We start from the raw sequence: 14300 nt of genomic DNA on the forward strand, positions 1-14300 counted from the left end.
AAGTGTCGTCCCTCATTAGCCTGTGCAAACTGCACAGTCTAATATGGGACGAAACTTTACGCACATGCATTAAGCCCAGTTTTCTCAGAACACGACTCATATTAACAACAAGCACACTCAAGTCTATGGTGTTCTCAATGCTGGCAGGTTCCCGAACTCCGATGCTCTGAGGACTGAGATCATTCGTCAGGTGCGTACCAACCCAGTGGCAGTGCGGCACATCCCAGAGGCCATCCAGTACCTCGTGACCCCCAGTAGCGTCGAAGCGGATGCTCCTGAGGTAGGAGTCATGTAGGAGGTTGTACATCACATTCCTGTGAAGGCAGTCTCTTAGCAAAAATCTAGTTAAAGTGGAAAGTGTCAACACTGATTGGTCTGTGCACTGTCTTGGGCGACAATGTATGCACATGCATTAAACCACGTTTTTCCAGAAAATTGCTTATATATTTAGACCTTTGAGAGATACTTGCCTGTTTAGAAAGTTTGCATTGTACCATGAAAAGTTGCAAATTGCATTAACTAAATATCTTAAATAAAAAATTCAAATATGTTCTTTGCTCAATACCAATTATTTTAGGATGCTGAGAAATAGAAACAAACACAAACCTGATATACCTTAGTAAATTTATTGGAGCATAATGCTCCTTTAAAACATTCACATTGAAAGTGGAGAAATCTGGACACAAGCAGTTTCAGGCAACCGGGTGGACGGCACGGATGTTTGTTTTCCCCCCAGTAATGAGAATGCGCTATCCAGTTGCTCCAATACAACTTTTACACGCTAATTACTCCAATCCAGTCCTCCAAGCTAATTCATCCAATCCAGTCCAATTCCTCCATTATAACAATATATTTATTTAGCAACCATTTAATAACAAATCCGAAACATACCAAAAGGCCTAAAAACGGGTTCCGCGAGTGATACACTAATAGACATTCCTAGTCTGTTCTGGACATCACTCTCCCCTATACCAATAATTTAAAAAAATCCGATAGAATTGTTATCTTGTGAAAAGTGGGTTATTCGGATTTTGTAAGATGACCCAGAGAAACCACCTGTCCCTGTATAGTCGCGTTTGACCCTCCGGGCCAGTGGTCCCTATTAGATCTTAGTTCTAGTTCTTAAGTCCAACTCGATGCCTGGTTCCCAGCTTAAACAGTATCCTGGCAACATGTCAAACGATAGAGGCCTAGAATATCAATAACAAAGTCATCACTTGAATTATACACATAGCAGTTATACCACCATGCCGTCCACCCAGGCCGCCAGAATCCCGCCACAGCAAATTAAGGAAATATCCATTATTTCCTAATTTGTCCCCCATTCTGCGGTTTAGTCATTTGCATTAAAAAAGAATGTGTCACTGTTCTTGAAAAAACCTAAGATAGCTTCCGAGAGTGTGTTAAGAAATATATATATTTCCAATATCCGAAAGGTGCACACCATCCGATAAGAACAAACCAGTTGTCGAGGTTTCTATCTCATGAATTATATAACAACCTTTATCCAGATTGCGGTTTGCTTGACGACCAGCTCTATTAATACGTTTCCGTTTCTCATTAATAGTGTTTAAAGAATTCTGATGAGATTTGATAGCCCTCCACGCTGTTCTGGGCAGAATGTCTGACCACACTAAGTAAGCGCTAGGGAAGACCGAGGCAATATAACCTATGTCTCTCTTAATCATTTTTATGAGTTTTCCCCGTTCAACCCCAGTCAAATCGCTACCACCGAGGTGAATAATGATCATCTCAGGAGCTGGACAACCCATCATCGCCAACTGAAGCTTCGCTATCAACTGGTGCCAATGCATGCCACTTGAACCCAACCATCGAAGCCTTTTTTCCATTTTCAAATCTGTTGGTTGCTGAAAAATCGCTCTCTGAGAAGCCCTGTTGATGAGGGAGTCTCCTATCAGCCAAACATCTGTAATTAGACTTGGAGAGAATGTTAGCCTCCAGTCTGATTAAAAACAGCAACCTGCAACTGTATGTAAAACAAAGCATTTATGATTAAATGAGAAGGTTGATTTTATGTAAACAATTATGAATAAAATATAGGGCAAAACTTCTACCAGTAAAAAGATAAGTCTTCTTGACATAAACCTTTGCAAAATGCACTCTTTAATAAAGTATCTATGAAACCATCGAGCATTAGAAAATATTATAAACGAGCCCTTGTTGGACTGATAACATATGTCACATTTTTAAAATCATGTAAGTATTGTTCGTAAGCCGTGGATTTCCATCGACCTAGGGGTGCTTACTTCCACTTTGGTTCAATTTTAAACATGTCTTCCTCCCGTGGTTAGGTAAACCACAAAAAGAAGAAGTGTGTGCATATTTGCAATTGGGCCATTTGCAGAAATTGTTATTAAAGTCAAGACAAGCCTTTGGGCGTAAGGGAGGAGCCATCTGAGGTGGAGAGAAATTAGATATGGTAGTGCTTGATGGCCCACTGGGGCAGCTCATAATTAGCAGCCACAAGTCCGAGTTAATCTTTCCCCATGGTTGGAGATTAACGGATTGACGAAGCCTAAACTGTTCGTCATATGCACGCCAGGCCATGGAGGTGGAGCGACTTGCAGCTTCACGAATGACTGTCATGTACTGCAGCAAATCCTGGACCATGTCTGGATGCTGACGTATATAAATAGACATACAGATAATAAAAGCATCTGTCCAACTATCAATGGAGGAAATTTTTACCTGTGCTGATTTTGGGCGGGCTTCTATTTGTCCCCTATCATTTACATGCAAAATGTTCGGTCAACTCAATATTCCCCTTGAGTAAGAGGGCCAGATTAATGTAATTATTCAGGCAGATTTTTTTGGCGATAGCAGTCGGTACATGGACGGATACTTCGTCCGATCCCAAATGGATTTGCCTTTCGGCAACATCAAGAGGAAAATGAGTCAAAGGAGATGATTTTGGGACTGATTTGGGATTGCAGAGTGTTCCCGATTCCCTCAAAAGCGCCTCGAAATCGATGATGCGCCTGTCCATACCTGCCGAGGAATCACCTTCATTCGCGGTCAATGAGACCGGTACCACCTCCGCCTCGCTATCATCGGCAACCCTAGCAGATTTTCTCCGTCTTGGAGGGTTGTTGTTTGCTGCTTTTCTTTTCCCAGGCATTGATGTTCGAAGATACAAACTATTTGTTTTATTTTATTAAAGACGTGATTTAGCAAGCCTAAAAAATTGTCCGAGATATTCCGAATGCCTGAAATCCGGTTGATCGGTGTCACTCAAGAGTTTGCTTTGAGGCGCTTATAAAAAGTATCGAGGCAATGCAAGCCCTTGCCGACTCTGACTTGATCACCCAAGAGTTCCCTTTTAGGCGCTTATGAAAAGTATCGAGGCAATGCAAGCCCTTTTTGACACTGACTCGGTCCTTGTCAACTTTATCAACATCCATTTTAAAACCAGTAAGTGAACAGACCAACTGAGTGCTGTTATTTATTTAAGACAAACGTAGTCCCACTACCATCCCTAAAATAAATGGGATTATGGTCATTGCCATAATCCCGATAATATTTGATGTGTATAGATATTCTCCTTTTAGGGTCCAGTCTTCTTGTTTGATTTTGTCTATGTTTTAAAAATGTTTTTAATTAAAGTCCTGATGAGTTTTTAAATAATTAAATGAATTTGAAAATCTGTTGCATTTTTATCAACTTAAGACTCATTCCCAATCACAAAATGTATCTATTTTTAGCCCACCTGAGCACGCGGGGAGCTTGAGTGATCCCCATTTGCTCTTTGTGCGTTGTGAGTTGTGCTTCGTCAACATTTGCCTTGTAAGCACACTAGAGGCCATATTTATTGTCCAATCTTCATGAAATCGGTCAGAAGATTTGTGCCAATAAATCTTGGACGAGTTCTAAATTGGTTCCGGTTGGTTGAAAAACATGGCCGCCAGGGGGCTGGGCATTTTTCCTTATATGGCTATAGTAAAACCTTGTTAACGCTCTAGAGGCCAAATTTATTCTCTTATCATCATTAAATTTGGTCAGAAGATTTGTCCCCATCACTCGTCTTGGACGAGTTTGAAAATGGTTCTGGTTGCTTGAAAAACATGGCCGCCAGGGGGCTGGGCATTTTTCCTTATATGGCTATATATGGCTTTAGTAAAAACCTGTTAAAACTCATGTTTTAAAATTTGCTGAATGGGAGGTTCCCTGAACATTGATAAAAATACAGAAAATCCCATTCTCAAAATTGTGAAAAAAAACACATTGTTGTCATTCCCTCCAGAAAGGTACATATTGCTTTGTATTTGAATGGTATGTCATTAGGAAAGTTAAATGTTCTGTTTCTTTTTTATTTGCTAACTTTTTCTGATTTAAAGTTCTTTATATTTCAGTTGAGTCACAGCCTGACTTGGTGCCACATCTCTCCGCTGATGTGCTTGTCGTATTTCTCACGCCAGTACCCTCCCCACCCCCTCACGGCCCAGTGTGCAGTGACCCAGTTACGTGACACGCCCACAGAGGTCCTACTCTTCTACATCCCTCAGCTCGTTCAGGCCGTCAGATATGACTCGGTATGTCGGCTATAGCTATTAAATTTTAATACTCTATTTACAATGTTTTAAGTTTGTTGGGCAAACTACTCCTTCATTCTCAAGGGATTAAATTAAACTTGGAATATACATGTATCATCAACATGAAGTAAAGATATGCATTACACAATTTTCAGGAGCAGTAATGTTTTAATTTTTTAGTTATTTGCCCTTGAAATAAGCAATGGGCATGCAACAATAGAAAATTGTATAAGCTTATGGAATGAACTACTTCTACACTTCTGAAGTAGTTATTATATAAATATTACATGTCTGACAGGGTGACAGTAAATTTGTCAACTTGAGAAAATACTGTCAACCGAGGCGAAGCCAAGGTTGACAGTATTTTTCCGAAAGTTGACAAATTTACTGTCACCCTGTCAGACATGTAATATTTATTTTATTATACCGAATAAAGTATTCAAACATGAACAATTTATATGAACCATGAACAATTTTAATATTCAATAATTGAATTTAATTTCAGCAATGAACAACCATTAATATGTTGAGTGGTTCAGATTTACGGGCAGAGCAAAATGAACTTCGCTTTATTCGGCACCGACCTAGTAATCAATTTTCTTAGTCTTCAATTATTTCTTTAAAAATATAGATCTATTACAGAACCAGCTTTCCGTATTTTATTTTCATCACTTGATTACGCAATTTATGACGTACTTGTGTGACGTAATTTCGGTGACGAAACATTTTGGGACAACAATATGGACGTGGTGTTTTTTTTATTACAGTAAAATATTTGTTTAAAGCATCGGACGAATCCAAAACGTACTTCGGATTGTGTGTTTGTCATGCATAACACCTTAAGAACAGACACTGGAAGTGTATATCATTGTAACTTTATTGTTATTAGCATTGGATTAAAGTTGCCTTTGAGGTAAGCGTGTCGTTTACAATATACTAAATTGATTTTCTTTTTGACTCCTGTCAAAGCTAAAATAATGGCATTAATCTATTCTACAGCACAGTTTCAGCTGCAATCGATATTTTAATTATCCAAATACTACGGACACGCAAAACTGCGTACTGCGCATTCGCGAATGGGACAGTATAATGTTCGAACATTCCGCACGTGATTGCTAAGGCAGCGGGATACAGTATTTTTTTGTCAGTAAATGTTTTCCCGCTGGTGGCACGTGATTGCTATGGCAGCGGGATACAGTATATTTTGGACAGTAAATTTATTCCCGCTGGGTCTGACAGTATTTTTATGTCACGATGGCCTATGGGAGTTTAGCATTGTAAATAAAAGTGAGGTATAATAAATTGAAATATCTCATCACCATGAAGTGTAGATGTGCATGACACAATTTTTAGCTCATCTATTTTTTGAAAAAAAATTATGAGCTATTGTCATCACCTTGGCGTCGGCGTCGGCGTCGGCGTTGGCGTTGGCGTTGGCGTCGGCGTCCGGTTAAGTTTTGCGTTTAGGTCCACTTTTCTCAGAAAGTATCAATGCTATTGCATTCAAACTTGGTACACTTACTTACTATCATGAGGGGACTGGGCAGGCAAAGTTAGATAACTCTGGTGTGCATTTTGACAGAATTATGTGCCCTTTTTATACTTAAAAAATTGAAAATTTTGGTTAAGTTTTGCGTTTAGTTCCACTTTTCTCAGTAAGTATCAATGCTATTGCATTCAAACTTGGTACACTTACTTACTATCATGAGGGGACTGGGCAGGCAAAGTTAGATAACTCTGGCATGCATTTTGACAGAATTATGTGCCCTTTTTATACTTAGAAAATTGACAATTTTGGTTAAGTTTTGTGTTTAGGTCCATTTTATTCCTTAAGCATCAAAGCTATTGCTTTCATACTTGCAACACTTACTAACTATCATAAGGGGACTGTGCAGGCAAAGTAATGTAACTCTGACTGGCATTTTGACAGAATTATGTGCCCTTTTTATACTTAGAAAATTGAAAATTTGATTAAGTTTTGTGTTTAGGTCCACTTTATTCCTACAGTATCAAAGCTATTGCTTTCATACTTGCAAGATTTATGAACTATCATAAGGGGACCGTGCAGGCAAAGTTATGTAACTCTGACTGGCATTTGGACGGAATTATGGGCCCTTTATACTTAGAAAATTGAAAATTTGGTTAAGATTTATGTTTTGGTCCACTTTACCCCTAAAGTATCATAGATATTGCTTTCATACTTGGAACACTCACAAACTATCATAAGGGTACAGTAAAAGGACAAGTTGCATAACTCTGGTTGTCATTGTTACGGAATTACTGCCCTTTTTTGACTTAGTAACTTTTAATATATGGTTAAATTTTGTGTTTCGATCCACTTTACTTCTTAAGTATCAAGGCTATTGCTTTCAAACTTCGGCGTCGGCGTCGGCGTTGGCGTTGGCGTCGGCGTCCGGTTAAGTTTTGCGTTTAGGTCCACTTTTCTCAGAAAGTATCAATGCTATTGCATTCAAACTTGGTACACTTACTTACTATCATGAGGGGACTGGGCAGGCAAAGTTAGATAACTCTGGTGTGCATTTTGACAGAATTATGTGCCCTTTTTATACTTAAAAAATTGAAAATTTTGGTTAAGTTTTGCGTTTAGTTCCACTTTTCTCAGTAAGTATCAATGCTATTGCATTCAAACTTGGTACACTTACTTACTATCATGAGGGGACTGGGCAGGCAAAGTTAGATAACTCTGGCATGCATTTTGACAGAATTATGTGCCCTTTTTATACTTAGAAAATTGACAATTTTGGTTAAGTTTTGTGTTTAGGTCCATTTTATTCCTTAAGCATCAAAGCTATTGCTTTCATACTTGCAACACTTACTAACTATCATAAGGGGACTGTGCAGGCAAAGTAATGTAACTCTGACTGGCATTTTGACAGAATTATGTGCCCTTTTTATACTTAGAAAATTGAAAATTTGATTAAGTTTTGTGTTTAGGTCCACTTTATTCCTACAGTATCAAAGCTATTGCTTTCATACTTGCAAGATTTATGAACTATCATAAGGGGACCGTGCAGGCAAAGTTATGTAACTCTGACTGGCATTTGGACGGAATTATGGGCCCTTTATACTTAGAAAATTGAAAATTTGGTTAAGATTTATGTTTTGGTCCACTTTACCCCTAAAGTATCATAGATATTGCTTTCATACTTGGAACACTCACAAACTATCATAAGGGTACAGTAAAAGGACAAGTTGCATAACTCTGGTTGTCATTGTTACGGAATTATGGCCCTTTTTTGACTTAGTAACTTTTAATATATGGTTAAATTTTGTGTTTCGATCCACTTTACTTCTTAAGTATCAAGGCTATTGCTTTCAAACTTCAAATACTTACATGCTATCATGAGGTTACTGTACCTGGCAACTTGAATTTTACTTTGACCTTTGAATGACCTTGACTCTCAAGGTTAAATTATTAAATTTTGCTTAAATTGCCATAACTTCTTTATTTATGATTAGATTTGATTGATACTTTGATGAAACTACTCTTACCTGACAAACCACAATAGACTCCACCCCCGTGCCCTCCCCCCCCCCTCCCCCCCCCCCTCCCCCCTCCCCCCCCCTATTTTTTTTTTTTTTTTTTTTTTTTTAAGATCATCTCACAAATGACCACCACACCCTCACACTATACCCCCCCCCCCCACCCCCCCCACCCCCCCCCCAATTTTTTTTTTTTTTTTTTTTTTTTTTTTTTTTTTTTAAGATCATCTCACAAATTACCACCACACCCTCACACTATAACCCCCCCCCCCTCCCATTTTTTTTTTTTAAACTGTTATGTTTGAAATACCGTCCAACCATCGCACCCAACCCCCCCCCCCCCCCCCCCCCCCCCCGATTTTTTTTTTCGCTTTTTTGGAAGATAATGTAATAAATGTCCACAACCCCACACTATACACCCCTCTTCACTCCACTCCTCCCTCCTTTGTGATTGAAAATGAGAGTCCCTTCACCTTTAAAAAGAAAATAGATGAGCGGTCTGCACCCGCAAGGCGGTGCTCTTGTTACATAGAGTTACCAACTTATGATCTATGTATGTGCCCTTGGGCTTAGCCATGAGGGTGACACATGGTTGCATATGCATAAAACATTTTTTTGACAGAGCTGTAATGACAAGCACTTGAAAATTGAAATGTGCTTTCCTTGTTATACCCCCATAAACGAAGTTTAGGGGGGTATATAGGAGTGAGCTTGTCGGTCTGTCGGGAGGTCCGTATTAAGTGTCCGCTCTCTAATTATCCCCGCCATAGGCGGAGGTATATTGTTTTGGCGTTGTCCGTCAGTTTGTCCGGAGCCATATCTTGGAAGTGCTTTGGCGAATCTCATTGAAACTTGGTATGAGTATATATATATATATGGATAAGAGGATGATGCACGCCAAATGGCATTGTACACCATCTGATAATAACAGAGTTATGGCCCTTTGTATCTTGAAAAAATGCTTTTTTGTGTGTCCAGAGCCATATCTTGGAAGTGCCTTGGCGGATTTCATTGAAACTTGGTATGAGTGTCCAGAAGCATATTGGCGGGGGATATCAATTCAACGAATTTGCTTGTTCTAGTTGTTTTCATCCGATCTCCACCAAACTTGGTCAGATGTTGTATCTAGATAATGTCTAGGTCAAGTTAGAATATGGGTCATGCCGGGTCAAAAACTAGGTCACGGGGTCACTGAGTGCGTTTTAAACATTGAGCATGGTGTCCACTCTCTAATTCAAGTAGTTTTCATCCGAGCTTCACCAAACTTGGTTAGAAGTTGTATCTAGTTGATGTCTAGGCCAAGTGTGAATATGGGTCATGCCAGGTCAAAAACTAGGTCACGGGGTCACATGCGTTTTAAACATTGAGCATGGTGTCCGCTGTTTTTTGTGAAGACAACATGCAAAATATTCTGTTTCAATGCGGCATGTGGGGGTATTCTTCACTTCTGTGACCAAGCTCTAGTTCAGCTTGTTTTAGATAAAAAATATTAATAATCCAGCACTGATAGCACTCAGTTATATTGTTTCCATGACAACTTACATTCCAGTACAATGTATTGGATGACTATATTGGTGATAACTCAGTTGTCATTATGTAGATGGGGTATGTGACTGACTTCATTCGCTGGATGGCATCCAAGAGCCCCCTGCTGGCCCACCAGCTTCTCTGGAATATGAAAACTAACAAATACAGAGATGAGGAGGGCAAGGAACTGGACGGTAGGATGTGTTTATAAACATGTATCTCTGAATGTTATTTTGGGATTGTTGCAATATTATTGAAACAGCAGATTTGGTGTTTTTGAATTAAAAAGCTGCATTCAACAGGAAAGATATTATGCATTGCATCTGAAATAAGTCATAATAAATGTACATTTCTTAGATGAAATAACAGCATTTGTTCAATTAACTTGTAATGATGTCAGTTCAACTTACAGTCTTTAAATATTCATTTAGAATAGGTTACTTATGTGGTTACCCAGGTATTTTATGTTCGTTATTGCAGAGGAAATAGGTGAACAATTGGAGACACTGATGTCAGAAATCTTGAAGAACCTGTCTGGGGCATCTCTCAACTTCTACAAGAGGGAGTTTGACTTCTTTGGGCAGATCACTGACATTTCTAGGATCATCAAGTAAATAATTGCATAACATTTTTACACTATCACAATAGTTTGTATGCCCCCGGATCGAATGATCGGGGGTATATTGTTTTTGGCCTGTCTGTCATTGTGTGTGTCTGTCCAGTCATTGTGTGTGTCTGTCCCAAAACTTTAACCTTGGTCATAACTTTTGAAATATTGAAGATAACAACTTGATATTTGGCATGCATGTGTATCTCATGGAGCTGCATATTTTGAGTGGTGAAAGGTCAAGATCATCCTTCAAGGTCAAAGGTCAAATATATGGTTTCAAAGCAGCGCAGTAGGGGGCATTGTGTTTCACAAACACAGCGCTTGTTTCTTGTTATTTTAAAGAAAACCGTTTCTGACACAGATATGCACAGATTTAGTGGTGTGATTAAGTATTGTTCTCAAAGCAATTCTAAGACATTCCTTGCAAATGTTTGTTAACAATTCATTTACAAATGACCTTGAATTATTCTGTTATGTTTTCATTATGACAGGCCATATCCAAAGGGACCTGAACGTAAGAATGCTTGTTTAGAAGCGCTCAGCAAGATTGAGCTACAGAAAGGTAAGACGCTAGTTTGAAGATCATATTTCTGATTTTTGTCGTGATAAAGCTTCTTTTTTATATACACTTAAAATTTGACAAAAATATGGAGAAAAAAACTATCCTCTTAATTAATTTTTACTTTGTCTGTTGGTCCATCAGTCAGTCTGTTGGTAAGTTCCCATTTGAAATCCTTTAGACACGAGAAAGTTCTAAATACAAGAAAATAATCACTTTGTTCACATTTTTTTTCAATGTTAATTTCTTAATGAACCAGATGCTACCTTCATTTTCCATCTTAATTGATTCATACAAGAAGCTGTTATCTGCCTCATATTGTCTGCTGCAGGTACAAATAGCTGAGAAAAGGCACTGCCCTTTTAATAACTTTAACTGTTAGTTCTGCCCCCATCTGTACACAAAATGTATTTGCTGGGGGATATCATTTGAGCAAATTTGCTTGGTGTAAGGTTTTGTTGGAGACACAATAGAAGGCGTTATATCCTATCCTCTAAACTCAAAATGCAAGGCTTTTTTTCCTTCTGTAAGAATGATCGTTTTTAACAAATTTAGGAAATTCGCTACTCAAATTTTCACAATTTCAAGATTTTGGAGACTCTTTTTTTCACAATTTTAGAAAGTTTGTGACTAATTTTGAACAGTTTGCGACTCTTTTTTTCACAATTTTGAACAGTTTGCAACTCATTTTTTCACAAAATGGTGGAGGGGAGGCCAAGGCCGCTTCACAAAACAGGAAAAAAAGCCCTGAAAGTGTAGCAATTATTGAAATACAGAGACAAAACGAAGTTATATCTTATTAAAAATGTGTATTATACTTTGCATAAATTTCTTCCATTACTTGAAAATTGGTATGTTGTTGATGCAAAAGTATTTGAAAAATGATATGATTATTCTTGCTTTAGAAGGCTATATTTACTCAGTGTACGTTGATTGCCCATTCATATCAATGAAGGAGTAATGTGTGGTGTTCAAATGCTTGTTTTTCAGGCTGTTACTTGCCGTCAAACCCAGAAGCCATTGTTGTTGGCATTGATTACATGTCTGGGACTCCTATGCAGAGGTGTGATAACGTTGCTCTTCTAGTTGTTACTGCATAATGAATATTGGTATAAAATTAGAATGCAATTAACAAAGGATATGTTTGTCACTTTCTTACCATCAGATATTTCCAATGGTCAGTCTCTGGAAAGTAGTGCTCAACAAATTTGATTTAATCAGTGTCCGACAAATCCATTGCCCGGAGCCTGGGGGCTACCGAATGTTTTCTGAAATTTTCCAGCTCACGCCGGCCAGGCTACTATAAATCTATAAGAGCTGTAGCCCCGTTTATTGACAGACATACGCAGAATAAACACGCTGACCTTGTGTTTGTAACCTGTGTATTGCTTATAATCCGATAAAGTGCAATCAATTATCTAATCAGTCATCCATCACTTGCGGTGTATTTTAATCATCCAATCAGAATCAACATTTGTCGTCTGCTAATAATATAATGAGAGCCAATTGGATAGTTTGCGCATGTGATGCAACTTCATTTCGCAATATGGAATTCTTTGTTAACCACAACAATGAGTAATAGCGACTACGTGTTTGATATCGTTAAATATCCAAGGACGCCGAACATTAAAAAAATCAAAACAATTACCAAACACCTATCTATATACATGCTAATTAGTTTGCATTGTGAATTAATGATTGGATTATGTTTGATTGTTAGTATAGCTTGCCATTAATTAAATTTTAAAATTTTTCAAACGTACACATATATATATGGTATAATGTAATCAATTTGAACGTACTATGTTAACCATTTTGCAAAAAATTAAACAGTCTGTATATAGCACAAGTATGTGTCTTTTAATCTGGAACACCAGCAAGCCCCGTTAAAAGAATGAGTTTATGAACTGACTGCAATCATATGCCTGAAATACTGTAGCAAACACAAACAATCAAACTGAAAAAACACACCAAAAAACAAGCAAACAAATTAATAAATATATTGCTTGTAACTGTTGTCCCTTAGTGCTGCGAAGGCCCCGTTCCTGGCACGGTTCCAGGTGCGTCCCTGTGGTATCTATCAGCTGGAGGCCCTAGGTATGAGTGACAATGCACAGGTTGAGGATGACAACAACTCCAACATAGCCCCCTCTCTAATTTGGCAGGCTTGTATCTTTAAGGTAGGATAGAAATACTCTATTTGTATCTGTAAACTTTATTTACTTTGAGAATTTGTATGTACCCGGTATGACCACATATAGCAGTCTGTCCAGCTGTCTGTCTGTCTGGTTAGCATTCTGTTTTCCAGAGTTTTTTTACGTAATGCTTTCAGATACTGAGCTGACTTTTTTTATATGAGTTAACCTACATGACCTACCGATGAAGTTCAAAATTCGTTCCGGTCCATTGAGATTTTGCGAAGTAATGGGCCTTGGGCTTAGACACTTATCTATAATAATGTTTTTCCGCAGATTTGTTTGCATAACGCTTTCATATATTGAGCTGATTTTTAGCTCGGCGTTTTCGGAGAAAACCCGAGGTATTGTCATAGCCAGCTTGTGTCGTCAGACGTCCGTCGTCAGCGTCGTTCTAAAACCTTAAAATTGGCTCTAAAATCAAAGTGCTTCCACCTACAACTTTGAAACTTTATATGTACATTGTAGAAGCACCTTGATGAGTTCTACATGACACACCCATTTTGGGGTCACTGGGTCAAAGGTCATGGTCACTGTGACCTCTAAAAAAAAAAAAAAAATCTGACAAGTTTTAATTTATACAAAACTGCACTCTCGTTTATATTTGCATTTACTTACATGACATGACTTACAGATGAAAAGTGAAATTTGTTACGGTCAATTGCTTTTTTTGTGAACGTATGTACCTTTGACTTAGAAATTTGTTGTATAATAGCAGTTTTCTGGTGTGTTTTTTTACGTGAGTTTCGTTCCAGTTAATTGATTTTTTGCAAAGTTATAGCCCTGTTAACTTAAAATGTTTGCTATAATAACCATATTCCGGATTATTTTTTTACGAAACGCTTTCAGAAACTGAGCTGATTTTTTGTATGCAAGTAACTTACATGACCTACAGATGAAGTGTTAAATTCTTTTCGGTCCTTTGATTTATGGCGTATTTATGGGTCTTAGAATTATGGTAACAATTTTCTCTAAAATAGCTGCTGCTGTTCATCCCCAAAGAGCAGTAATGTGTTTCACAAACTCAAATCTTGAACTTTTCTTGTTGATTTCAAATTTATTTTAAAGAAACGTTTTTTATGTAACAATGTTCTAAATTCATTAAGTTAGATTATATAAATATGAGGGAAATAAGTCAATGTACCGTGGCTGCCTTCGTCGCCATACATGAACGGACCACTTAAATCCCGGTGATTGGGCGGTTAATGTCGAAGTGGACTGAAGATGCATACGTTATCAAAGCAGACTATAAACCGCACTGCACCTTTATGTTTACAAAGGTATTATGGCTCAAATGACTGGTAGAAAAGAAAGAGGCTTACATGTGTATTAAGCTCTACTGACAATTTTGTTTG

The 14300-nt window shown here is 38.0% G+C and overlaps 1 protein-coding gene and 1 long non-coding RNA gene across 18 annotated transcripts in view; one reads left to right on the plus strand and one right to left on the minus strand.

Moving 5' to 3' along the window:
- Positions 1-14300, plus strand: part of LOC127853111 (phosphatidylinositol 4-kinase alpha-like) — a 190812-nt gene that overhangs the window by 164373 nt on the left and 12139 nt on the right. For all 17 annotated transcript variants that reach the window (XM_052387420.1, XM_052387411.1, XM_052387427.1 and 14 more), the window contains 7 exons: positions 148-280; positions 4371-4550; positions 9655-9775; positions 10062-10191; positions 10683-10753; positions 11741-11813; positions 12777-12930. In XM_052387420.1, the coding sequence (XP_052243380.1) occupies positions 148-280; positions 4371-4550; positions 9655-9775; positions 10062-10191; positions 10683-10753; positions 11741-11813; positions 12777-12930 (862 nt within the window). The remainder of the gene's footprint in view (positions 1-147; positions 281-4370; positions 4551-9654; positions 9776-10061; positions 10192-10682; positions 10754-11740; positions 11814-12776; positions 12931-14300) is intronic.
- Positions 5927-8043, minus strand: LOC127853457 (uncharacterized). Its single transcript, XR_008036617.1, has 2 exons — positions 7428-8043; positions 5927-6459 (listed from the first exon to the last, which is right to left on the minus strand). It is a non-coding gene; the product is annotated as an uncharacterized LOC127853457 (long non-coding RNA).

This window comes from Dreissena polymorpha, chromosome 1 (genome assembly GCF_020536995.1).
Source record: "Dreissena polymorpha isolate Duluth1 chromosome 1, UMN_Dpol_1.0, whole genome shotgun sequence".
Classification (NCBI taxonomy): Eukaryota; Metazoa; Mollusca; class Bivalvia; order Myida; family Dreissenidae; genus Dreissena; species Dreissena polymorpha.